Source organism: Panthera uncia (genome assembly GCF_023721935.1).
Source record: "Panthera uncia isolate 11264 chromosome D3 unlocalized genomic scaffold, Puncia_PCG_1.0 HiC_scaffold_8, whole genome shotgun sequence".
In the NCBI taxonomy this organism is placed as follows: domain Eukaryota; kingdom Metazoa; phylum Chordata; class Mammalia; order Carnivora; family Felidae; genus Panthera; species Panthera uncia.
In genome coordinates, this window is record NW_026057586.1 from 77,514,174 (window position 1) to 77,538,433 (window position 24,260).

General features: G+C 51.1%; 1 protein-coding gene across 1 annotated transcript in view; it reads left to right on the plus strand.

Annotated features, from left to right (window-relative positions):
- The window catches only part of KSR2 (kinase suppressor of ras 2), a 325,968-nt gene extending 310,722 nt beyond the window's left edge, over nt 1-15,246 (plus strand). Inside the window, exons 13-17 of the mRNA XM_049619270.1 lie at nt 1,933-2,029; nt 3,046-3,179; nt 8,835-8,966; nt 13,719-13,848; nt 15,109-15,246. Coding sequence (XP_049475227.1) covers nt 1,933-2,029; nt 3,046-3,179; nt 8,835-8,966; nt 13,719-13,848; nt 15,109-15,246 — 631 coding nt within the window. The remainder of the gene's footprint in view (nt 1-1,932; nt 2,030-3,045; nt 3,180-8,834; nt 8,967-13,718; nt 13,849-15,108) is intronic.
- Nucleotides 15,247-24,260: the final 9,014 nt, after the last annotated feature.

Below are 24,260 nucleotides of genomic sequence, written 5' to 3' on the forward strand. Positions count from 1 at the left end.
TGGCCTGTAATGAGTGTAGGTGGCTGTTCAAGAACCAAGTATCCAGGGGAGGGAGTCCACCCACGGTCTCTGCCAATCCCCCATATTTAAATGTCAGTGTGGCTTAATTGGCTGCACAGCCCGCCTCTCTCCCCCTCTCCTGCAGTAGCCACAGCAAACGTACCCCCCAGGACAGCAACAACAGGGGACAGACTTGAGTCACCGTGGCTGCCTCCCACCAGCTTACGGGGCAACCTTGGACGGATGAATCAGACCCCCTGGGCGTCAGCTACGCTGAGAATCTCACTAAGAAGTGAGTCTTAGTGAAAGGTCACAGGTAGCATTTTAGACGGGTATGTGGGTGGATGGGTAGGTACGTGGCCAGGTAGACAGGTAGGAATACAACGGATGGACAAGCAGATGTCGTATGCGTATGAATATATGGCACATATTTACACAAGTGTGCATACACATTTGGCATTTTATTGATCACTTACTACCTCGCCTAACAGCCAGCGTTTCATGAGTAGGGTACTTCTGTGCGCTGGGCATGGAGAGATGCCTCTACACACCTGATTTCATGGGGTTCTCCTAACCACCTCGTAAGGCAGGAACTATTGACTCCATTTTACAGATAGTGAAAGTGAGGCTCAGAGAGGTTAACTCACCTGCCCAGGGTCACACAGCTACTCACTGATGCCACCAGGATTCTAACCCACAAATTCTCACCACGATGCTATACTTCCCACCAGGTGCCAGGCACGGCACTCAGTTCCTTCTCTCACTCAGTCCTCATAGTGACGCTACAAGGTAGGTATCACTCGTTCTCTTTGCTAGTTGAGGAATCCGAGGCCCAGAGGGGTTAAGTAACCCACCCAAAGACACACAGTAAGGAGCAGAGCCGGGATCTAGCTTCAACTGCACAATCTCAGCCAAGTGTAGCACATAACAAGGGCTCGAAAAATACTGAAGGAAGGGCTGAGAGTATTTTAGCAGTGAAATCATAGATTAAAAGAAAAATGCAAGCCATTAGTTTTGACAGAAGATGGAACATGAACTTCCCTAATGCCATTCCTTCCTTTTCCAGCCGACACTTGCTCCTCTGAGCTAGATTTGGCGCTAGAGGCAGGGAATGCTGTGGTAAATATAGACTGCATTCATTTATTCATTCACTCATTCATTCTTTCCCTCATTCGGTGAGCGCGTATTGAATGCCTGCTGTGTGTGTGCCGGGAACGGAGCTCACCATAGAAGGGACGGGTGGGTGAGCAAGCAGGCAACTCAATGAGAAGGTGTCGCTGTCGCTGCATTAACGTCCTTTTCCATCTTGTCATTTATCTTAAACCACTGGTCCTCAAAATGAACTCAGTGAGTCTGAACATAGTTTAAAAAACCCTCTAGACAGGCGTCTGGTTTGGGACACAGGGTATCCGTGTTTACACACAACGGATGTGTGTGTAATGCATCGTGTGCTTGAATGCATCGTTGGCTGATGGTCCTTGGTGGATATGAGCCACCATCTTGCTGGGGTTTCATCACTGCCCCCACGGCCCACCCCAGCAGCTTCTGGCAAGTGGGAGCAGCTGGGACAGGTGGCTGGCAGAGTGCTGAGTGGCGTCTCAGGACCCCAGAAGTTATTGGTTCATGCACAGCTTTCCATCCGTGCAACCCTGGGACGGAGGGAACGTGGCAAGCCTGCCTCTGGACTGGGTTAGGTTCTGCGGGTGTCCTGAGATGCTGGCAGTGGGGGTGTCGGTGAAGACCCCGAAGAACCCCAAAGAACGTGCTCCCAGATCTGCATCCGAGAGCCAGACCTGAGGTCCATTCACAGGCTTGTTCTCCAACAGGCGTCCTAGTGGCACATCCACTATTATTTGTCACACCGGACAACTGCCGTGGGTCACTCTCATCTGAACAAGTGCCAATAATGTGTCCTCTCCTTTTGCTTTTCAGCCTGTGTAAGGGACGGACTCTCTACTCTGTGGTGAGGGATGCCAAAATCGTCTTGGATGTCAACAAAACGAGGCAGATTGCCCAAGAAATTGTGAAGGTACCACAGGAGCCGGGGCTCCCTCCCGAGAGATGCAGGGTCTGGCTTCAGACCAGCAGTCTGGATTTAAAAAAAAAAAAAAAAAATTAGACTTGACCAGAAAAATACCACGCTGTATGTGAGTAAGAGTTTTGCCCAAATACCACCATTAGGGATGGTCTCCCGATGTCTGGCTTCTGTCTGGTGCCTCATCATCATGATAATTGGGCACGTAGGGTACCAGGAGAAGCTTGTGTTGTTAGAATCCCTCACCCCTCGGATGCTTGAATTCCCATGAGTGGAAGCCCTCTGTCTCTGTCTCTCTCTGTCTCTCTCTCTCTCTGCAGCCGCCAGGGAAACATCCAATTGTTGGGACTGTTGTTTGGGCTTAAAACAAACTTGAACATCCTGTGTTTTCTGGCAGGTGCCTCGTTAGTCAGTTGACTGGGACTTTCATTTCCCATTGGAAGTGTTAGGACTAAGCTGTTAGAAGAGATAAAATGTGACAGCTCATAAAGGCAAAACAAAAAAAACCAACACACACACACAAAGAATCTAGACACTCACCCTTGGGCTAGCTTCTCCTCCGTGGTCTTGATCACTGGATCATGATCTGTCCCTTGAGGAATGTGGTGCCTTCAGCGCTGATATGGGTTAAGTAGCTATAAAACAAACGTCCTGCCGAGGAGTTATTTTTTTCAAAGAGGAAGTGCGGGGAGGTCGTTGATGGCATCCCTCAGCTTACTCTGGGGACCACCTCTCTGGTTCGTCTTCAGTTTTTCTCCCGCTAGGGATGTCTTCCTCTGGGGCTTCTTCCGGAAGCTTCAGAGCCAGGTGGGAACAGTTTGGCCGTAGTCTGAGGGCGGTGGCAGAGGTGTGCCTTGAGGACCCTGCCCGGTCCCGCACAGCCCCACCTGCAAGCCTGTGCGTTTGGGCCCCAAGCAGTGCAGCTGTTCAGGGTGCTCTTGAACCCGAGCCAGGGCAGCGGCGAGCGCTCCGTGTTCCCTGACGACATCCCGTTTCCTGGCTCCTTCCAGGGCATGGGCTACCTGCACGCAAAGGGGATCCTTCACAAGGACCTCAAGTCAAAGAATGTCTTCTACGACAATGGGAAAGTGGTGATCACAGACTTCGGGCTCTTCAGCATTTCCGGGGTGCTGCAGGCCGGCAGGTGAGCGGCGGTGGAAGGGCACAGAGGGGTCCTTGACGGATGACAGTCGGGGAGTGAGAAGTCACCCGAATGGCTTCAGGGGACCTAGACCGGGTGTTGAGCCTGAGGTCGCTTGGCTGAGCGGCGAGGCTGTTGCTAATGACAGGTCACATTGTGATTCCCTTGGGACCTGTCTTGCGAGCGGTGCCTTTAAGTGCACGTGGGTTACTGGGCACGGAGCACCCCCAAGCCCTGAAAGCCCTTGCCCTTGAGCTTAAAAGGGAGACTCCCCCTTTGCCTGGAAGACCCTCACCCAAGAGCCCTTGCTGCACGTTTTCTGGGGCGTTTTACATGTTAGTACAACATGAGTGTCAGTTAAGGGATTTAGAGTGAGACCCACCTGTGGCCCCACTTGATCGTGACTTCAGTTCCCTGAACTTGAGTTTCCTTGTCTGCAAGAAAAATGATGGGTCTGATCATGCCTACCTCATAGGACTCTTGTGTGGATGAAATAACACAATCAAGCGTCCTGCACCGTGCGGGAGCACAGAAAACACTACCGAGTAGCTGCTGCTGAGCTGTTGTAATTACGATTAATTTGCATATACCTCCCCCCAGGGTCACCCAGGAGAATCATTAACCATCCTTAAGTAATTAACTCTCAGGAGCCACTCACCCGCCCGAGGACAAGCTGCCTGCAGTTGACCGGGAGAAACAGCTTGATTCCAAATAAACAACCCATGATTCAGAAGGTCTGCCCTCTGTGACTTTTCATTTGGAGCCTGAGCCACACGCTCGAGCTCGCTCACAAACTTAAAAACCCTGCGGTTCTCTCTAATCACCCCTCTTCTATGCATGCCTCCTCTGACCGGCAGCTTCACTCACACTCTCCTTTTACTTCCGTTTCAGTTGCTTTGGAGAACCACTGATCTCTTTGAGGGTGATACCCCAGCCCCCCCCGCCACGCCCAAAGTGAACTTCGTTCATGCTATATAATACCTATAATATCGAAGAGCATCCCCAAATCAGCAAAACTTGATCTGGCTGCTTCTGTGTGATCTAGAAACAGAGCGCAACAGAAGCCGAAGTTGCTCTCTAGATTTTACTCCGCCCAAAAGGATTCCGTGCAGTCTCCAAAACCATCTATAGCACTTGAGCTAAGAAAAGAAGTAGGTAAATGAGCAAATAGGTCAATGGGTAGATAAATGGAGAGAGTCTCTCAAGTTAGAACCCAAGAAGCCAGGAGGGCTGACTCGTGCAAATTCCTTCTTCCCTCTGTCTCCCCAGCAGCGCTCACTTGCAAATTTGCTAGTGGAGGGATTGCATGCACACACACTCACACACACACGCACACACACACACACACACACACACACATTCATCCATCACTCCAGGCTGAGGGTCTGAGAAAGCAATTGGTAACATCACTATGCACTCAGGTATTTGTGTCCAGACAAAAAGAGGCCCAGCAGATGTTTTCCTTATCAGACTTCAAGGCTCTTTAAAACCCAGTGCCTGGGGCACCTGGGTGGCTCAGTCGGTTAAGCGTCCAACTTGGGCTCAGGTCATGATCTCGTGGTTTGTGAGTTCGAGCCCCACATCGGGCTCTGTGCTGACAGTGCAGTACCCATTTCGGATCCTCCCTCTCTCCCTCTCTCTCTCTCTCTCTCTCTCTGTCCCTGCCCCTCCCTCCCCCTCCCTCCCCCTCCCTCCTGCTCTCAAAAATAAATAAACATTAAAACAAGAAGACAATTCCTCCCTCCTGGAGCCATGTCCACACTGTCTCTCTTTCTCCTTGCCTGTGGATTCTGTCACCGGTGGAGGAAAAGGGGACAGGGCCTCTGATTTTCTTCCTTTTGATTCTTGGTCTGCTAAAGCCCCAGGGTAACAAGGAAGAAAGGAAATGGAATGACGTGGGCCTCCTTTCCTTTCCCTCATCCTTAGAGGCCCCCTGTCAACCAGGAGGCAAGTTCAAGTCAAGGGCAAGGCGGCAGCTGGCCTGATTGTGTCAACACAAACCTGGGTAGTGTTGGGAGAGGCCAGGGGGCCCCCAGCGACCTCTCCCAGAGGAAATCCACATTTCGCAGCTGCCCACCTGTCACCGCGGGGTTTCTCCTGTGCTTATCTCCCCGTTCCAGTTGTGTGCAGGGCTTAGTTCAGTGCAGGGCTTCAGTTTGCTCCGTAAGGGTGCTATTTCTCCAGGAATTACTGTAAAATCGTGGCTGGGAGTCTCTGGAGTGACTGCGTCCACGGCTTTGGGCAGGTCACCACTTTGGGCAGGTGCTTGGAAGCTCTGTGCTCTCGTCCACAGAGCAGGGATTTTATTCATCCTGTCGTGGGTTTGCGGGGATTAAGTGGGATGGACAGCCTGGCACACAGTAGGCACTCAGCGGGGTTACTTGCTGTCCCGCCCTCCCCTCAGAGCTTGGGTCGATCACAATGCTGGCTTCCCAGCAGGGGGAGATCTGCCGGGCCTGGGCAGGGGTGGGGGTCGCCCAGGGAAGTGAGCGTGTCCTGAACATGCAGCCAGACCCCAGGGCTTCCCCCAGACCCGTCCCCAGCGTTGCTTGCTTACAGCTGTTCTGCCATCATTGAGAAAAGGTGTCATTTTCGGTGCCAGCCACGATCATGCCGGCCACGTGCAGACAATTATTAATCAATAATAACCATCATGGAGATGATTTGAGTTTGCCACCCGGTGGGCCCATTCCCATGGGAACAGGACACCCTGGAGTGGCTGGGCCAGACCTGGGGTCCAGCCCCCTCCCAGGTGTGTGCCCACACCCACCCCAAGCTGAGGGTTAGGGAGTGGCCAGCACCCCTCCTCCTGACCCTGCCCGCAGTTCCAAACCTGCACTGAGCCAGCGAGTCTAGAATAGGCAGCAGGGACTGTTGGAAAGAGATCAGAACGGAGACGCTCTCCCTTCTGGAAGCAGCAGCCCACCCCCCCGCACCCCCAGTGGCCTGGTCCTACCTGGAGAGTGTCGGCTGGCCCGGGCCACCGCCCTTCCTTCAAGGGTGATATTCTTTGTGCTCTAGTCTCAACCCCGTCTCTGAGTCCTCAAGATGGACAAGTTAATTTCTTTGAAATTGTGTGCCCATTGTACAGATGGGAGAGTGGAGACTCAGGCCTGCTCAGGGTCACATGGCTAGTCAGCAGCAGGTAGGTCCTTCAGTTACCGCAGGCATCCCCATTTCTGGAAGCAAGAACTCACTGGGACCTGCCAACTCGAGGGCTTGCCAATGTGTTTCAGTCTTGCTTTCCAGCAGAGGATGTGTTCTAATAGGTCTGCTGTGCAGAGTAAGTCCTGTGTTACTGATGCCAAAAGACTGGAATTTGGACCATCTCCTTATTTTATGTATAAATTAGAGCGGTGACTCTCAACCTGGGGCTATCCCGCCCCCCTGGGATATTTGTGATGTCTGGAGACATTTTTAGTTATCACAGCAGGGGAAGAGATGTACTGGGGAGCGGCCAGGGATCCTACAGTGCACAGGACAGCCTCCACCACAAAGAATTATCCAGCCCCCAAACTCCTGGAGCCTTGCTTGTCAGGGATCCTTGTGGACCCCAGTGTGTGGTCCACAAGATACCTTTAAGGATGACGTGAATACGCCTTTTTCATCTTAATTTTCATGCGTACTAAAAAAAGTGCTAGTCTCCATTTATGGTCATGTTAAGAAGTAAATGAAAACAAAAAAACCCATTTGTAGTAAATAATAGTCTAGAGCAGCACTGTCCAAAAGCCCCCGGCCACGTAGAGCAATGGAATTTTAACTTTAATTAAAATTAAATAAAATTAAATGTTCAGTTATTTAGCGTCCCTAGCTGGATTTCAAGTGCCCAGTAGCCATGATGGCTAGTGGCTGCCATATTGGATAGCCAGCCAGACAGAGACATTTCCATCATCATGGAAAACTCTATTGGGTGTGGCTGCTATAGACAGTGTTCAGGTAGGGCAAGAATCATGATCATGGGATATGAATGAGCGCAGTCCAGGGAACAGAACATCAGGCCTGACATAGCTCAGAAGCCATCCTAGGAGAACTGTAGAATCCAGCCGGCCCCAGGTCCGCACATTTGGAGGCTCTGAACCGTCACAACCTCACTCTTGATGGTTGGAGACATCCATGCGCCTCTCCCTTCGCTGCCCACTGGCCCTTCCCCGGGAGTCTTGAATCAGGGGAAATCTTGTAGGAGGTCTGTTCAGATTTCAGTCCCAAATGGAAAGGTCTGTACCTACTTACAATGTGAAGAAGGCAGCCAGCATATTTCCTCCTCCAGGAATTTATCTTAAGGAATAATCATAGATCTGAGTGGGAATACATTCACAGTACCTACCTAAAGAGGTCCCTCACAGCGTTGCTTAAAATGATGGAAGGGGCAGGAGCTACCTAAGGCCCATCAACCAGGGGTTGGCTGTATACATTTTAAGAAACACATAGGATAGCATGATAACGTGCCAGTTACACACACCTTCTTTAAGTTTCTAGAACACCCCAAACAGGGTTTGCCTTACACCTTTGTCCTAACTTCCCTTTCTGCCTAGAATATTCTTCTCCTTATTCATATGGCTGGATCCTTTATGTCCTACCTTAGCTCACTTTTTACCTAAAGTAAGTTCCCTCTTATCTTTAACACATTCCCCTATTTAATTTTTTTTTTTTTTGCATAATGCTTATCACTATCTGTGTTTTTCCTATTTATTTAATTCATCTGCCATCACCTTCTCCTACCAAAGCGGAGGCTCCAGGAGGGCAGGGACCTTGCTGGACTCCCTCACCGCTATGCTCCCGGTGCCAGAAACAACAGAGTTTAGGCATAGTGGGTTCTCCATAAATACAGTCAATCCTCATCATTTGTGGATTCCAGATTTGCGAATCTGCCTACTCACATCTGTTTGCACCCCAAAAATCAATCCTCACATTTGTAATCATTCATGGGCATGCACAGGGTGGTGAAAATTTGAGTCACCTGACGCATGTGTTCCCAGCTGAGGTCAAACAAGGGGACACTCTGCGATCTCGCCTCGGCTCTCGTACAGATGACCAGGGGACAGAGATGGGAGGGGGCTGTGCAGCGCAGGGCAGGAAGCCCCCCCACCCCGGGCCAGTTGGACAGAGCTTTGCAACTCTGGCATCTCCTTGTGGGGCAGCCTCAGACACATCACTCAACGCTTCTGAGCCTCGTTTTCCTCTTCTGTAAGATAATGAAAATTGAACGTACTAGGATGAGTTGCTTTTAGGATTAAAGATTACAATCTGTGTGAGCTGTGCATGTGAAGACATATTTCCTCTAGGAGCAATGATTCCATATTTGCTAACTCACTATTTGCAGAGACTTTATAAAACATAACTGCCATGGATAACAAGACTCAGCTGTCGTTGTTGAATGAATATGTAGAAGGGGGTGCCTCAGAAGTAGAGGGACCCAATGATGGTTTGGGTGTTGGGTGTCTCTCTCCAGACCAGTCTTCCCTGCCCCTTCCACTGGGTCGCAGCCTCAAGTACAAGGTCGGACAGTGCCCAGCAGTGTGTGGCAGGGGGGGGGGGGGGGGGGGGGGGGGGGGGGGGCGGGGCTGGGACAGAGATGGTCCAGAGACTCAGGGTCAGTGCTGGGGGGCTGGTCCTCCCTGGGCTGTGAAACGGGGCTCACTCTGTGTTTTGCTTCTCCAGGCGAGAGGATAAACTCCGCATCCAGAATGGCTGGCTGTGCCACCTGGCACCAGAGATCATCCGCCAGCTGTCCCCCGACACAGAGGAGGACAAGCTCCCCTTCTCCAAGCACTCAGATGTCTTTGCACTCGGGTAGGTGGCCCACCCAGGCAGAGGGACATTTCCCAAGCCTTTCTTCCATGGCTCTTGGAAGAGACGGGGTACTTATCTTCTGGGGCCAAGGTGGTTAGGTTTCTGGGTGAGTTTGGGGGTATCCAAGTGGGGTGTGGCAGAGGGATGACCCTAGCAAACCTTCATGCCTGGTTTCTAACCATGTGACCATGGCAAGTTGCTTGACCCATTCATTCATTCATTCACTGAAGCAATAACCACAGAATATCTACGGAATGCCTGCTGTTAACAATTATTCAAAACTTAGGGAATTAAAGAAACATTGATCATCTCAAGTTTCTGGGGTCAGGAATTTGAGGGTGACTTAGTTGAGTGGTTCTGAGCTGGTTCAGAATTTCTCATAAGGTTGTGGTCTAGATGTTGGCTAGAGCTGTGGTCTCATCTGAAGGCTCAATGGGCTGATGATCCACTTCCAAGATGGCCCACCCACATGGCTGTTGGCAGGAGGCCTCAGTTCCTTGCCCTGTGGGCATTTCTTTAGGCTGCTTGAGTGACCTCACAAGCTGTATTGCCTTTACGAGATGGTCTCAGAAATTACGTATCATTGTTTCTGCCACATTCTGTGTGTTAGAAACAAGCCTCTAAATCACAAGGCGGTGAATGAAGCTCTACTTTTTTAGAAAGGGATATCTAAGAATTTGTAGACATAGTTTTAGACCACCAAAGACGACTCCTCTGTCTTATCTAATAGAAGACTGACAAGGAGGTCGTCGATTTTAGCAGAGTATGGTAAATGCTATGCTGAGGATAAACACAGCAGTCCCACAGGACTGTGGGAATAAAAGAGGAACTAAATTCAGCCTGGGAGATCACAGAGGGCTTCCCAGAGGAGATGACTCCTGAGCCTAAGTGAGAGGTTGAATATAAGTAGGCCAGATGAGGGTAGGGCAAGATGTCTAGATAGAAGGAACATGTGAACAGGCCCAGAGTAACAGAAAACAAATTGTCCACAATGGAGGAACATGTGGGGAGTGAGAGGGGAGGGAACTGAGAGATAGAGAATCGGGAAAAAAAATGAGCTGGGGGTGGTGACACGAGAGACTAGAGAGGGAATCGGGGTCGATCCTGCAGGGACTGAGAGGCTGGGCTGAGGAGTTTTCGTCTTCATAGCACTGGGGAGCCATTGATGGTTCTTAAGCAGGGGGAATGATGTAATCATACTTTGAGTTTTGGAACAATCACTCTGCCGTGCAGAGAATGGAGAGGAGAAGGACAAGACTGAGGGGCTGGGAGACCAATCCAGGGGGGATGCTGGCAATCTTTACCAAATCACTGCCAGTGGGTTTGGATGCTGGAAATGGACATAAGAAGCAATGGGGGGTGGGGGGTGGATGGGATAGGGTTTGATGATGGGTAGAATGTGGGAGGTGCCCAGATCCCTACCTTAGGCAGCTGGGTGGAGACTAATGTCTTTCACCAAGAGAGAGACCCTGGAAGGGAGGCCTGGCCTATGCTGGGAAGGCAAAGAATGCAGATTTGGACACAGTGAGCCTGGGCTACCTTGGAAATGGCCAGTGGAACCAACTAGAAGGCAGCTGTATCTACACATGTAGAATTTGGGAAAGAGGGGTGTAGGGCGTCTGAGCAAGGAGAGAGAAACCACACCCATGAAAGAGAATGGGATGTCTTTGGAAGCGCAGAGAAGGATAGAAGGTGCAGGACAGAGCTCCCTGAGAAGGTGCATCCGGGAAGGCTTCCAGGCTCCCCTCCCTCCAACGGCCATGCTAGTCCTCGCCTTACCTTGTCCACCAAGGTGGTTGCAAAGGTTGTTGGTTACAAGCAGAGACGGCACTGGGGAAGCTGTTTGGGAAAGTTGCAGCCCTGCAGATGTGTGCAATTAGACTTAGCAACGCCATGAGCTGTCGGACCGTCTTCTGCGGAAAAGCACCCCTACTCTGTCCTCTCTGTACATCTCGGTGGTGGGGGATGGGGGAGGCATTTGCTGGCCCGTAAGGATTCTCGACATCTATCACTTGGACCCCTTTCGACGTTGTCATTTGCCCTGATGAGTTTATGCCCAAATCTTTACCTCGTTAGAGACTGTAATCTGAAACCAAACTGCAATAATTAAGTTGGTATATTTTAGTATAAATTTAGCGAAAGGAAAAAGAATGTAATTAACAAAATGTACCAAAGTGGGTAATTGGTTTTCCACTGGAGTTTTAATCTTTAGCAGTTTATTTTTTTCTTCGTGTGAGTTTCTCTTGAAAGTTGGGTTTGAAAGGAAGTTTTAATGAGGCTTTTATTCCTGACACTGCTGAATTCTAAGGGACCTGGTGCTCTTGGTTTCCTGCCAATTAGGTGCTTCTTGTTGCTTGGGAACATCATGTCAGACAGGACTTAGAGCAAAACTGGACTTTTAAAAGCATATTGAGCATCATGCTAAGGTTCTTGTGGGTGCTGTCTCATGGAATCTTCACAAGCATCCTTTGTGGCAGGGACCAAATGCTGTTCCCAAATGACCGGCGAGGAAACAGGCTCCAGGTGGCTCAGTGACTTGCCATGTGGTCAGGGGTGGATCCGGAGTCCAGCTTGGGACATCCCAACTTCAGAGTTGGAGCTTTTAGCCACGGGGATTTCAGAGTCATTTTACCACGAAAAGCCCTATTTCCCTTAACTGTGAATCAAAGAGAATAAAACTGGGGAAGCTTTCTGAGGATTGAGTGAGAAAACACCTGTAAGGCATGCAGCACGGGGTCAAGCTCCTAACAGGCTCCCTTCCCCCTTTCACATGAGCCCTTGCCTGCAACCTGTCTGTGCCTCCTTCCCCAGACCCCAACCATCAGCTGGAGGATTGCCCCCCCGCCGACCCTGAATCCTTCACTGCCCCAATTAGGAAAGACTCTGGAACAGGATGGAGGGCAGGTTTCTCATAGCATAATGGCCAATGGTGCAATTCTACAGTCAGATCAACTAGATTCAGCTTCTGGCTTGCACCTCTTACTTGCTGTGTGACCCTGAGTAAGATATATAACCTTCCTGAGTCTCTGTCTCCTCCTCTGTGCCTCCTGTTTGAACACGTAGGTCTTATTTTTGTTCAGGTGTGTTGATGGCAATAGATGGGGGAAACAACTGTCATTGAAGAGATGGCTTGTTATTCATGGTTTCCAAAGGAGGGGGCACATCATATCAAGCAGGGCCACACAGGGAATCACCAGGGTCAGTGAGGAGGAAGATGTGGGCAAGAGCCTTTATTACGATTTACTTGGGGAGGAACTGGTGAGGCAGGGTAAGCAGGCTAGAATTGGCTAGTTTGACTAATTTAGCGGGCCCTGGAGTGCAAGATTGTCCCAGTAGGGCAGGGGAATATTGACCCTGAGTGGAAGCCTGATGGAGGTGGGGGGGGCGGGGGGCTTTGGATTGGCTAGTTTGCATATGAAAGGCATACTCACAGGAGAGTCCCTTACCATCTTTAGGAATAAGCTTGCCCTTCGGAGAGTGGCAGTCCCTCCAGGGTCAGGGAGGCCCCCAGATGTCACATCAGCAAAAGGAAAAGGCATGCTTTCTATACGTCCCCCATAATCATTGCAAATGCAGAGGGCTTCGCATAGTGTCTAACACAGAGTCAAAACTCAGTCAGTGTTATTGATTATTACGACAACAGTAATCATCTAGCACCTTAACGTGGCAACTTCCTGACCATCTAATGCAACACCCCAACACCCAGGCATCACCGCTCCTTGCCCCGGAGGGATGAGGCTGGCAGGGGGAGAATATGCTGAGAAGTGGGACCCTAGAAATAGCTGGTTTGACACAGTCCTCTGATCAGTAAAGAGGATAGCAGAGTGCTTCGTGTTCTTTAAAGCAAATTTGCATAAATTATCTTAGATTAGAGGAAAGATCATTTCCTAGGATTGTTTCAGTTATTTCCTGAGTTGGGAATTTTGTTCCCAGTGAGCTGAGACCTATTCCTATGATACAACTCAGCAACTCCCCAGCACCCAGTGAGTACCCCATGGCATCCGCCAGTGTCCTCACTGCCACCCACATCCCCCCCAGCAATTTTTCCCCACTATTCCATGAGCTAGTTTATATTTAGAAAACAAAACTATAAAAAAAATCCTATCCTATCACCCAGAGTTAGCCATCGTTAACATTTTACTATTTCTTTTTTTCCGGTCTATACATATGTAATTTTTTAAAAGGGTAGGTACTACCTTATATACAGTCTTTTTTTCCTTAGAATTATATATTAAGCATTTTTTTTCATGTGAGCAAAATTTCTTTGAAATGTTTTAATAATATCATATTCCATGTTGTTTTATGGAGTTACCATAATACATGCAACCTATTCCTTTTGTTGAACGGTTGTGTCGTTTCTCCTTGATTTGATATTATATATGATGCTATAGAGAATATCTTTGTAAGGGGATTTTTGTATACCTAAGTATTTCCTTACAGTGGTTTCCTGGAAGTGTAAGTCTAGGGTCAGAAATCCTAGCCACGTTCCATTAAACTTCAAGGTGCTAGGTTTTGACTCGTTTTAATTCAGGCACCAGGGAAGGTGTCCTGGGATAAGCATGACTTCTAAGACATCAAGAAAGCTTTAGGTGTATCTCTGCTACCAAAACACAAGCCCTGTGAGGAAGAAACTAGGAAATAGAGGGCTGGGGTGTGTGTGTGTGTGTGTGTGTGTGTGTGTGTGTGTGTGTTGAGATACAGGGTCAAGAGCGACATAGCATATCAACACCCCTTAACAACATCTGCCAACAGCACAATTTGGTATGAACTCCACGCCAGGGAGTGGCCTTTCAAGACCCAACCAGCAGAGGCAATCATCTGGCAAATGGGCACCGGCATGAAACCCAACCTCAGCCAGATTGGCATGGGAAAAGAAATCTCGGTAAGTCCTGGGTCAGTGCCAGCTCTTGGGAACAAAGAGAAAGGTAGATACGGTTCTGGACCTTCTTTTTCCTGTGTGTTAAGGTTATGAATGCTTCCCCAGAGGGTGACGCAATAGCATGCCCACAGCCTTGTCAGATAGTGATTTGGAGCTTAGGAAGTGTAGTTTCTGAACTATGCCTGCAATTCAGGTTCCTGCCTCAAGGGTGCAGTAGCACTTGGCCAGATTTTTCCTAGCAATGAATTGCTGAATCAAGTAGAACCAGTGAATTCCTCTTTTACTGTTACTTTTAAAAGATATCCATTAGGGGCGCCTGGGTGGCGCAGTCGGTTAAGCGTCCGACTTCAGCCAGGTCACGATCTCGCGGTCCGTGAGTTCGAGCCCCGCGTCAGGCTCTGGGCTGATGGCTCAGAGCCTGGAGCCTGTTTCCGATTCTGTGTCTCCCTCTCTCTCTGCCCCTCCCCCGTTCATGCTCTGTCTCTCTCTGTCCCAAAAATAAAATAAAAAACGTTGAAAAAAAAAATTAAAAAAAAAAAAGATATCCATTAAAATGCTACCCATATTAATGATTCTAATTTTATTTGTACCTACATAAAAATTTTTAAGGCATTATCCAACTCAGAACACTATACACAGAATCAGAGAAGCCTGAGTATAAATTCATAATCACCCTCTAAAACACAGCAGGAAGAGTCCTGTCTTTTGATCAGAAGGCAGATAAGTCAGGGGGGGAATAATAATCTGGTATGTTTCTAAGGATTACCTGTATCTAGGTTTCTTTTCTGAGGTGAGGTGATTATTAAAAGTAACTCTCCACTCTTTGAATTTGAAGAGCACTTATGATATGGGGATGTGGATAGAGACCTCAGGATTCACTTTTCTCCCTTCCTTCGAGGAAATAAAAATGCCCAAGAGACTCCTCGGGGAGCATTATTGATTTTAGCATATTCCAGACCTTCTAGAATAGAAAGGACCTGCCTAGTTTGCTATATGGGCTCGTGAGTTGGATGAGTGGAAGAATGGATGGATAAAGAGTTGGATGGATGGAAAGATGATAGATAGATAGATAGGTAGATAGATGGAGAGAAATGCATGAATTGGGATGAGTGGTCGGATGGATAGATGAGTAGGTGGATGGATGGGTGGATGGTGGTGGACGAATATGCAAGTGGGGCAAAGGGGTAAACAAACGGACAGACCCAATGAGATGCCAAAGACATCATCGTTTATGTTAAATCACCACATGTTGGTTTCTTTTAGGACATTCTTCTCTTTTGCTGGGCCTTTGAACAAGAAGAAAGACCTACCTTCACTAAGCTCATGGACATGCTGGAGAAACTGCCAAAGCGAAACCGCCGCCTGTCTCACCCCGGACATTTCTGGAAGTCTGCAGAGTAAGTGTTCTCGCTTAGCATCTCTCCCCACTGCCTTTGTCCTCTGGCTTTTGCCACCTTTTTGCTGCTGCCTGCCATCTCCTTTCCATATACCCGCCTCCCTCCCCCAGCCACCACCCTTCCCTACCAGGTTTCCATTCAGGGGAGTCTGCTCTGGGATTCGGGTCCTGGAGGCTGCCCTCCAGGGTCTTGGTCTTTGTCCTCCTGATGAAGGTCGATGCCCCAGTGAGTCTGAACATCATGAACAAGGCAATACCCCGAACCCACCCAGCCCCCTGTGTCAGCTACTCAAGCATGCTCCTCCAGGGGGCCTGGCTTTCAGGAAATCTCCCCCCTGGGCCAGCAGCCTCTCCCCATCACGGCATCTCTCAGCTTCCAGAACTTTCTGTTGCATGAAGGCAAGGGTTCTCAGCTTCTCTTTGCTGTAAGTGTCTCTCTGGCTTCCTCATTAGAGGCTCTGTGCCCCTCCCCCTACTTGTTCTTGGACGGAGATCAGTGGTTCTGAATGAGGCATCTCTCTGGGGGCCTCCTTCCCAGGCCCCAGCCTCAGCGATTTCTCTAGAAGGTGAAGGTGAGGCTGGCCCAGATGAGGCTGCCGAGAGGTCCCTGCTCCCCACTGCCCTGCCGTTCCAGGCACATGTGGTTGCACACACACGTACATAGAAACTGAACCTGGAAACACACCTCTGCACGTGTGCACGCGCACGGGAGCACTCAGGTACACACACACGCCCGACACAGGACCATTACGTGAAAACACACCCAAACACACCCGGTACTCAAGCCCACACGTGTGGGCGGACGCAGGCATACACACATACACGGTTACGTTACGTGACACACGCATGCACACAGCAGCACTTCACCACCACACGCCTCCACACAGACGCGCAAATGGAGGTACACGCGTCTCCAAACCCCCAGCTGCGGGCACAGGCACACCAGAGCGCTTGTCAGCATCTCAGCACGGGACCCCGCGAGGATCCGCAAGGCAGCATCCTGTGGAACAGAGGCCCCGGGGGGCCCTCGGCTACCCCTCCCCCCACCATTTGAGCCTGCTGTACCTGGAGGACAGGATCTCTTCTTCCCCCAGGGGCTCAGCCTTTTCCCAGACAATGAAGGCAGCACAGACTTCCCATGTCAGACAGACATGGATTGGAGCCCCCGCTCCCCCGCCTCATCGCTGTGTGGCCTTGGGCGTGTTCCTTGGCCTCTCTGAGCTGCAGCGTCAGCCTCCAAAGAAGGAGGGCGGTAAACGGCTTTAGCGGGGGCACCGTGGCGATGCCGTCAGGTCGGGCGCTGGGGCGTTTGGTGCGGTGCCGCCCACGTTAGCAGGTGTTCTGTATACTTGAGCCACCGTTGTCTGCCAGGAGTGAGAACAAGCGGTATTCTGCTGGCCTTCCAGGATTGAGTACAGGTTGAACATGAAAACGGAGGGAGGGAGGCTCTAACAAGTGAGGACTCTCTCCAGCTAACGGAGCTCAGGCAAGTCGGAGAACGAATGACAGAGCTCTGGGTGGGTCCCAGGAGTGACCGGGTGTTACAGAACCCGAGTGTCGTTTGGGCCATCACCAGTGGTCTCTGCTTTCCTGGGGGTCAAGGAGGAGAGGGCAGGAGTTAGCTGAACAGAGGGGCTTAAAGCTCCCTGGTTAGAGGGAGAGCAGAGGGCCTTCTTTTCTGTATTTTTCCATGCCGTTGGGCTGAGAAAACAGAGACCCTAGAGACCGTGCGGTCTGGCAGGATGGGATTCTAGGATCAGTGAAATTTTCTCTTCACTCGCTTTTTTACTCCGTCTGGGTGTATTGAATACCTACTATGTGCTAGGCTCTATTGTAGAACGCAAATACAGTGGTGAACAAAACTAATAAGCCCCTGGCCTCATAGGGTTTACATTCTAGAGCAGCCACAAGAAGCAGGTAAACATGTTTTAAAAAGGGTCATCATTTCAGATGGAGTTGTGTTGAAGGGTGGAAGGGAAGGGTCAGGGAATGCCCCTCAGAGGAGGTCCTGTTAAAACAAAGCCCTTGGGGCGCCTGGGTGGCTCAGTCGGTTGAGGGTCCGACTTCGGCTCGGGTCATGATCTCACGGTTTGTGAGTTCGAGCCCCGCGTCGGGCTCTGTGCTGACAGCTCAGAGCCTGGAGCCTGCTTCAGATTCTGTGTCTCCCTCTCTCTCTGCCCCTCCTCTGCTCATGCTCTCTCTCTCTCTCTCTCTCTCTCTCTCTCTCTGTGTCAAAAATAAGTAAACATTAAAAAAAAGCAAAGCCCTTGAGGGGAAGCCAGGCCTCCACATGGAAAATCTGAGCCCTCCAGGCGGGAGTGAGCGTGCAGTGCTGGTAGAACAGAGAGGAAGTGGGTACGACCAGGCCGTGGTGAGTCGGAGGGGGAGAAATAGGAGGTGAGGTCCCAGGAGTGGTCAGAGGCCAGATCGGCATGGTAGGAGCTGGGTTTTTTTTCAGAGGATGACAGAGCATTCTAGAAACTTCCTCAGAACCAGAAGACCCCCCCCCCCAAGAGGCCATGTGGTCCCACACCTGCTCCCCCTAGGGTCATCCACTGAGTGAAGGTTGTCGGGGCGGGGGGAGGGGGAATGTGGAGGGCTTTTCCTTTGTGGAATAGCTGGCATTGGGTTTGGGGGTCCAGAGATCTGAGGGCAATTCCCACCTCTGTCCCTACTGACTTTGCTACTCTGTTTATTGCCTAGCGTGGCCATTTTCTTGGCCACATCATAACCCCTCAGGGAGAGGGAATATAAAAAGACACTATGAATCGAGACCTGAAAGGAACAGAAGTCCTCTTTCCTTCTCACCGTCAAAGTAGAAAAGTCCTGGGGATTACCTCCCCGGTGGATGCAAATGTGTGTGGTGTCTGTGCCCTATTCCTGCACCCGTGGCAGACATAGCTAATCTATCACAGCACAACCACCATCACTCAGCCCTTCTGCTAGCCACTTACTGAGCCAGTTACTCAGAATCAATGCACGGGATGCTTTCCTTGGCCATTCCAGATTGATCCAACCTTCTTTTACGTATGGAGGAACTATGAATCATGAAACTCAGCCACATCCGCAGGGGGTGTTGTTAACGAAGTTGGGAACACAAGTCAGGCTCCAGCTCCCTAATCCGGAATTTTCTCTCCCCACAACATCAGCCCTTATGGTTCCCTTGGTCACACTCATCTGGCTTTGAGATGGTCACCCTGGTGGTGTAGTCAATGCTGGAGTCCTTCTAGAAGCCTCCTGAGTCAGCGTCAGATCGGCAGAGGGTTTGGCCAAAGGAGACTCAGGATCTGGGTCCTTTCCAGGCCTTTGTAATCCGTGGAGGGTACCAACCAGGAGGTCCCAGCTGCAGCCAGCATGTTGCGGATACGAGCGGCTAACTCCAGGCTTACCTCTGGGGTCTTGGGTTTGCCCCTCCAGTGGGTCACACTTGAGGAGCGGGGGCTTCCAGAATCCCAGTATGCGTTAGCACATGGGGAACTAGAGGAAAGGCTGGGGACAAGCATGCATTCCAGAGCGGTGCATCTCGAAATTTAATATGCGTCCACAACATCCAGGGAATTTCTTAAAATGCAGATTCCCATTCTGTATGTCCGCAGTGAGGCCCAAGATCTTGTATTTTCAGCAAGCCCCAAGGTGATGCTGGTGTGGCTGGTCTGCGGACCACCCTTTGAGCAGCGAGGGTCCAGACCTTTGCTGCCCAATAGTGGCCACTCCCCTCATGTGGCCCTTGAACACTCATAATGTGGCAAGACGGGATGTCCTGTGAGTGTGTAAAATCCACACGAAATCTTGAAGACTCGGGATTAAAAAAAAAAAAGTGTAATTTGTCCCATTACACACACAGGACTGGTGATAACGTTGAAATTACAGTGTTTGGGATATAGTGGGTTCAATAAAATACACTATTAAGTTCACCTTTTTTTTTTACCCTTTTAAAATATGACTAGAAAATTTACAACGACTTGGATGGTATTTCTTTTTTTAAAAAACAGCTTTGTCGAGCCAGAGTCCACACATGGTATAATCCTCTCCCCTTAAAATATACAACTCAGTGCGTTTGGGTATATTACGTTACTCATTTTTAAAATTGTGATAGGGTATATATCACATGGATTTGCCATTTTAGCCACTTTTAAGTGTACGATTCAGTGACATTGATTACATCCACAGCGTTGGGTAGCCGCCGCCACCATCCCCAAAACCTTTTGTCCCCCTCCGAGCAGAAACTGTACCCCGTAAACAGTAACCCCCCGATCCCTCTTCCTCCCGGCCCCCAGTAACCTCTCCCGTGCACCCTGTGCCTATGAACTCACCTGCCCTAGGTAGTTCAGACGGGTGGAATCACACAATATTTGTCCTTTTGTGTCTGGGGTCTTCCCTTAGCATGTCTCCAAGGTTTGTCCACAGTGTGGCGTGTATTGGAACGTCACTCCTTGTTACGGCTCAGCACCGTTCTGTTGGATGCACGGCCGTGTGTTGTTTCTCTGTGCATCTGTTGGCGGGGACTCGTTTGTTTGCACCCTGGCTACTGTGAATAATGTTGCGGTAACAGTGGCGTGCATGGATCTGTTGGAGTCCCTGCTTCCGATTCTTTTCAGGAATGTTGTAGGTCCCTCGCACATCATTGGTCTGGGTCATCACCTTGACCGCCAGTGTGATCTCCATCACCCGGGTACTGCTTACAAAAACATTAGTAACAGGTACTGTGTTAGGCATTCTGTCTGCCTTATCTTGCTGACTCCTCAGAGCCCCCACCTAGGAGTCAAGCACTGTTAACTGTTTTCCTCGTAAGACAACCAAAGCACAGAGAGGCTGAGTGCCTTCCCAGTGGTCACACAGCTAGTAAGGAGGAAAGCAGGCCTTGGAATCCAAGTTGGTCTGAACCCTAAACCCATGATGTTAACTCCTCTGCTGCCTTCTAGGCGCAGATTACCAGAGTACCTTCAGGGTCCCTTTCCAGAATCGTGCTGGGAGAACGGGCATAAACATCTGCCGTGCTTGCCCAGATCCTGGCTCGACAGTGGTCAGCAAAGCCTCTGCCCGTAGCAGGAGTCTGTGGTGTGGATCCTGGTCTCCCCTCCACTTCCTCTATTTCCAGTCCTTACTGAGCATGCTACACGTGCCACGAATGCGGGTGTTCCAGTACCACATGCCCTCAGCCCAGCCCCCACGCTGGTGACCCTCCCTAGTCCAGAGGCTACCTGATCCAGTGGGAGGAGTTCTAGGTTCAAATCCTGACCCTGCGGCTTCCTGGCTGTGCACCCCTGGGCAAAACACTTAACCTCTCTGGGCCTCCATTGTCTCATCTGTAAGAAGGGTACAAGGCGTGTATCTTGCAGGCTGTTCTCGGGTTTAAATGAGATCAGGTATTTGTGGTGCTTGACACAGAACCCAGTACATAGTAGGACCTCGGTACAAATGGGTGTCCCTTCAGCTCTTCTTGCAGGGGACAGGAACAGCTCATCTCAGACCCCCTTGCCCGCCGAGAGGGTGCTCATCTACCAAAGATGACACTACTGTGTCCATGTGACCTCTTGCCTCTCTCTCTTCTTCTCTCCCCACTCCAGGCTGTGACCGTTGGACAAAGGGACAGCACTCAGCTGCCTCAGCCCCCGAGCCACCTCTCCTTCCCCGCTCTGCCAGCTCAGGAGGCCAGAGGCTCACCATCAGAGGGTACCGACCCCGGCCGGCCTGGGAGCACTGCACGACCGAGGTCGGCAGCTTCCCCACTCCCCAGACTGCCGTGCCCTTCTGCCCGGGCAGGGTTGGGGACCCCTGAGCTAGGACTTACCAGGACCAGCCAGGGAGACGTGGAATTGATCCGTGAGGCCCCGGGGGCCACGTGGAGAAGAGAACTGGAGGCTGAATGCAGAGCGCCCCTGGGCCACGGAGACGAGGGCACGAGGCCTACGCGGGCAGGCTCGCAGGACCGGTCTGTGTGTACATGTGCGTCCCCGTGCACGATGCCGTTCGCTCTAGATCCCCTGTGACAAGCGAGAGCCAGGCCGCCCCGGCTCTGGAGCGCCGCTCTGCTGACTTGGTCCCTGGGTGGCGGGTTCCAGCTGTGCTGTCTGGAAAGATGGGGTGGGGTGGGGAGCTAAGCACCAGCTTCGTGGAGGCCTTGGGGCCCAGACCTGGGCAGGGGGGCTAAACTGCTCCTGTGTAAACATCTGTTCCCCCAGGCCTGTCATGGGTTTCGGCCTCTTTGCATATGGCTCCGAAGTACACAGAACAGTCTCGTATGTCTTTTGAGCTCTGGGTCTCTCTGGGGTGTGGTTCCCATTTCTGCTGCCTTCGCCTGTTCTGGGAGAGCACCGTCCCTTTTGGCCTCCTTGCCCCCATGCTCCCCCCTGCCATTTGAAAAGCACAGTGGCTTCCTGGCCGAGATGACTTCCGGGGACTCCTTGCAGCTTACCTTCGCCCACGACACCCCCCTGAAGCCTGGGCCCTGAGAACTGGGGGTCTGGGGAGGAAGTTCTAGGACATTCCTTCTCCCTCCTCCTGTTCTGGCATCTACACCAGCTAAGTTTGTCCACCACGGCGATGGACGTGGGTCCCTGATATATGTATGTTGGATTTCACGGCATATGCATGGCATCCTGTTTGCAAAGGATCCCCCCTTTTCACCCTTAATAAGTCCTGTTGGGGAGGCGGGGAAGGAGGTCATAGACGTTCATTCTCAGCTCCAGCCTGGTGTGGAGCCCTGAGTGGTTTCCCCATGAGAGGTCTGCCTGCGCTCTCTCAGGGCCCATGCCTTCTATCCCTCCCTCTTGCTCCCTCCTGGGCTGGTGGCTTTTCCCAGCCACTCGGGACCACGTGTTCTATAGGAAAGATCCAGGAAGCAGGTCGGGCGTGCAGAGTCCTGCGGGGGGCCTCGGTCCTATGTTCTTACGTTCCATTCCTTACGAGGGTGTGTCTCCTGTTCCCAAAGCCCCTCTGACCTGGCACCAAAAGGACATCTGTCCCCCAGCAGGGCAGTGGCAGGGCAGCTGGCCAGCAGGCAGGATACCCAGGGTCAGCCCATAGCCTCTCCACACTCCCCGGGCACTTCCCAGGCTTGGTTTTCTTCTGGTCACTACCTTATCCCGATGGCCCCCTCTCAGAGAGGGGACCAAAGACTTCAAAAACCTTGCCTGAGTATAGATTCAACATCCCACCTGGTGTAAGGGGTATGCGCGGGTCTTCCCCACCTTGGGTGATTTCCAGACTGGTTCATGCTTGAGGGGCCAAGCCTGCTTCCAAACTGGGAAAAATGATGAGCTAGCCATGCTTCCCGAGACCCTGGCCAAGGGGAAAACCCCGAGCCTCCCAGGGGGTCTTCCTGAATGGACTCCCACCTGCAAAAGACCGGAGACTAAAGGCCCCCGTGTGGGCTGTTCCTAAGTGGATGGTCCTCTTGTTGAGGCTTCTGTATGTAACTCTGTGACTCTTGGCTCAACATTTGTGTATCTTAGGGTCGTTTTATACACACTGGCACAAATCCCAGCAAGCCACTCGGCAGACCAACCCCAGACACGGGTGTGAACCTGCCTGGGCTCTGCCCAGCGGCCCCTCCAAGGCCTGAAGTCCAACCCTGGCTTCTGTTTAATCCAACCAGGACTTTGGGGTCTGTGCACCCCAGTCTTTGTCGTGGACCTGAGCGCAGGAAAGGAAATGAGGAAGGGAGGAAGCGGGCAGGACGCATCTACCCCGAAGCCAAAATGCTCACCAGGACAGCAACTGGCTCCTTCTTTCTGCTCTCATTTCCAGAATTCACTAACATGGTCACCCAGAGCCTTTGGCAAGACCCTGCAGGGTCTCCAAAGACTGCTCTTTCCATCTGTTCATGACCACCAGCTTAAGATTGAGGACAAGGTGTGAGGAATCCAGGCAGAGACCCCAGCCTTTCTGGTTCCCTAGGACCTTCTCTGCTTAGCAAAACAGGGTTCCCTGGGCCTGTCCTGGGCCCCAAGTCACCTGATCTTGATTTCTCCCTCTTCTCCCACAGTCTTACCTTGCTCCCACCTTCCTCAGTCTCCACAGCAGCCAGGCTGCCCCAGGTATCCAGCCCTCCCTGCCGCCTCCCACCCCTCCTCCTGGCGACCACCTTGAATTGTTTAGAGGGCAGTTTTAATTTGCAGACATTTCAATTCAGTGGGAACCAAACCTCTGCTTTCCCTGCTGACCTCAATCTTATTCATGAGTCAAGTATTGGGAGGAGGTCATATTCATTCATCTTTTGTGAGGAAAGAAAAAGGGAGGTGTGTGTATTTTTACATCGTAATTGCTTGACTCGTTCTGTAGACTCCACACAACCAAGAGTTGTGTGTGTGCACCTGTGCTGGTCACAGCTGTGTGCAGGTGCCCTATGCCCAGCCGTGAGCTGTTTATCTCTGTGCCCTGCTTTGAGCAAACCCTTGTACCCACCAGCTTCCCAAGTACATCGGTCCACAGAGTGAAGATTCACAGGGAAGCCTTGACTTTGCCTTCTTTGAAGGGCTTGTGGATTTGCACATTAAATTCCATCCAACTCCCCGGGCCATGTGTATTTCCTAAAATGGGGACTCCTTTCCGGGGGAACCCCCTTGGCCATATGTGGGGATATCCCCATGTCACCTTCCACAGCATGAACTTGAAGACTCGAAGTCTTTACTTAATTCTGTTTTGCCCTGGTTTTCCTTTTGCTGGTCAAAGAGAAAAAAAATCCCATCTTGCCACAAACCATCCCCCTCTTTCTGGATTCTTGATCCACAGAAACCTTGGACTGATCTCTGATGACTAGACTCTTGTATCTAGGATACCTGGTTCTGCCTCTTTCCCACCCCACCCCCTCAAAACCAGACTTTATCACCTCCCACGATTATTGTCCCCCCCCCCCCACCAGCGGCTGATCATCTCAGGAACGTGAACAAGGTGGCATATGCTCGGCCCAGGCCCAATCCCTATCTTGAGAAATCTAGAACAAGGGTTGGCAAATTATGGCCCTGGGCCAACCCGCCAAATAGTTTTCACCTTCTCTAATTGGGGAAAAACCAGAAGA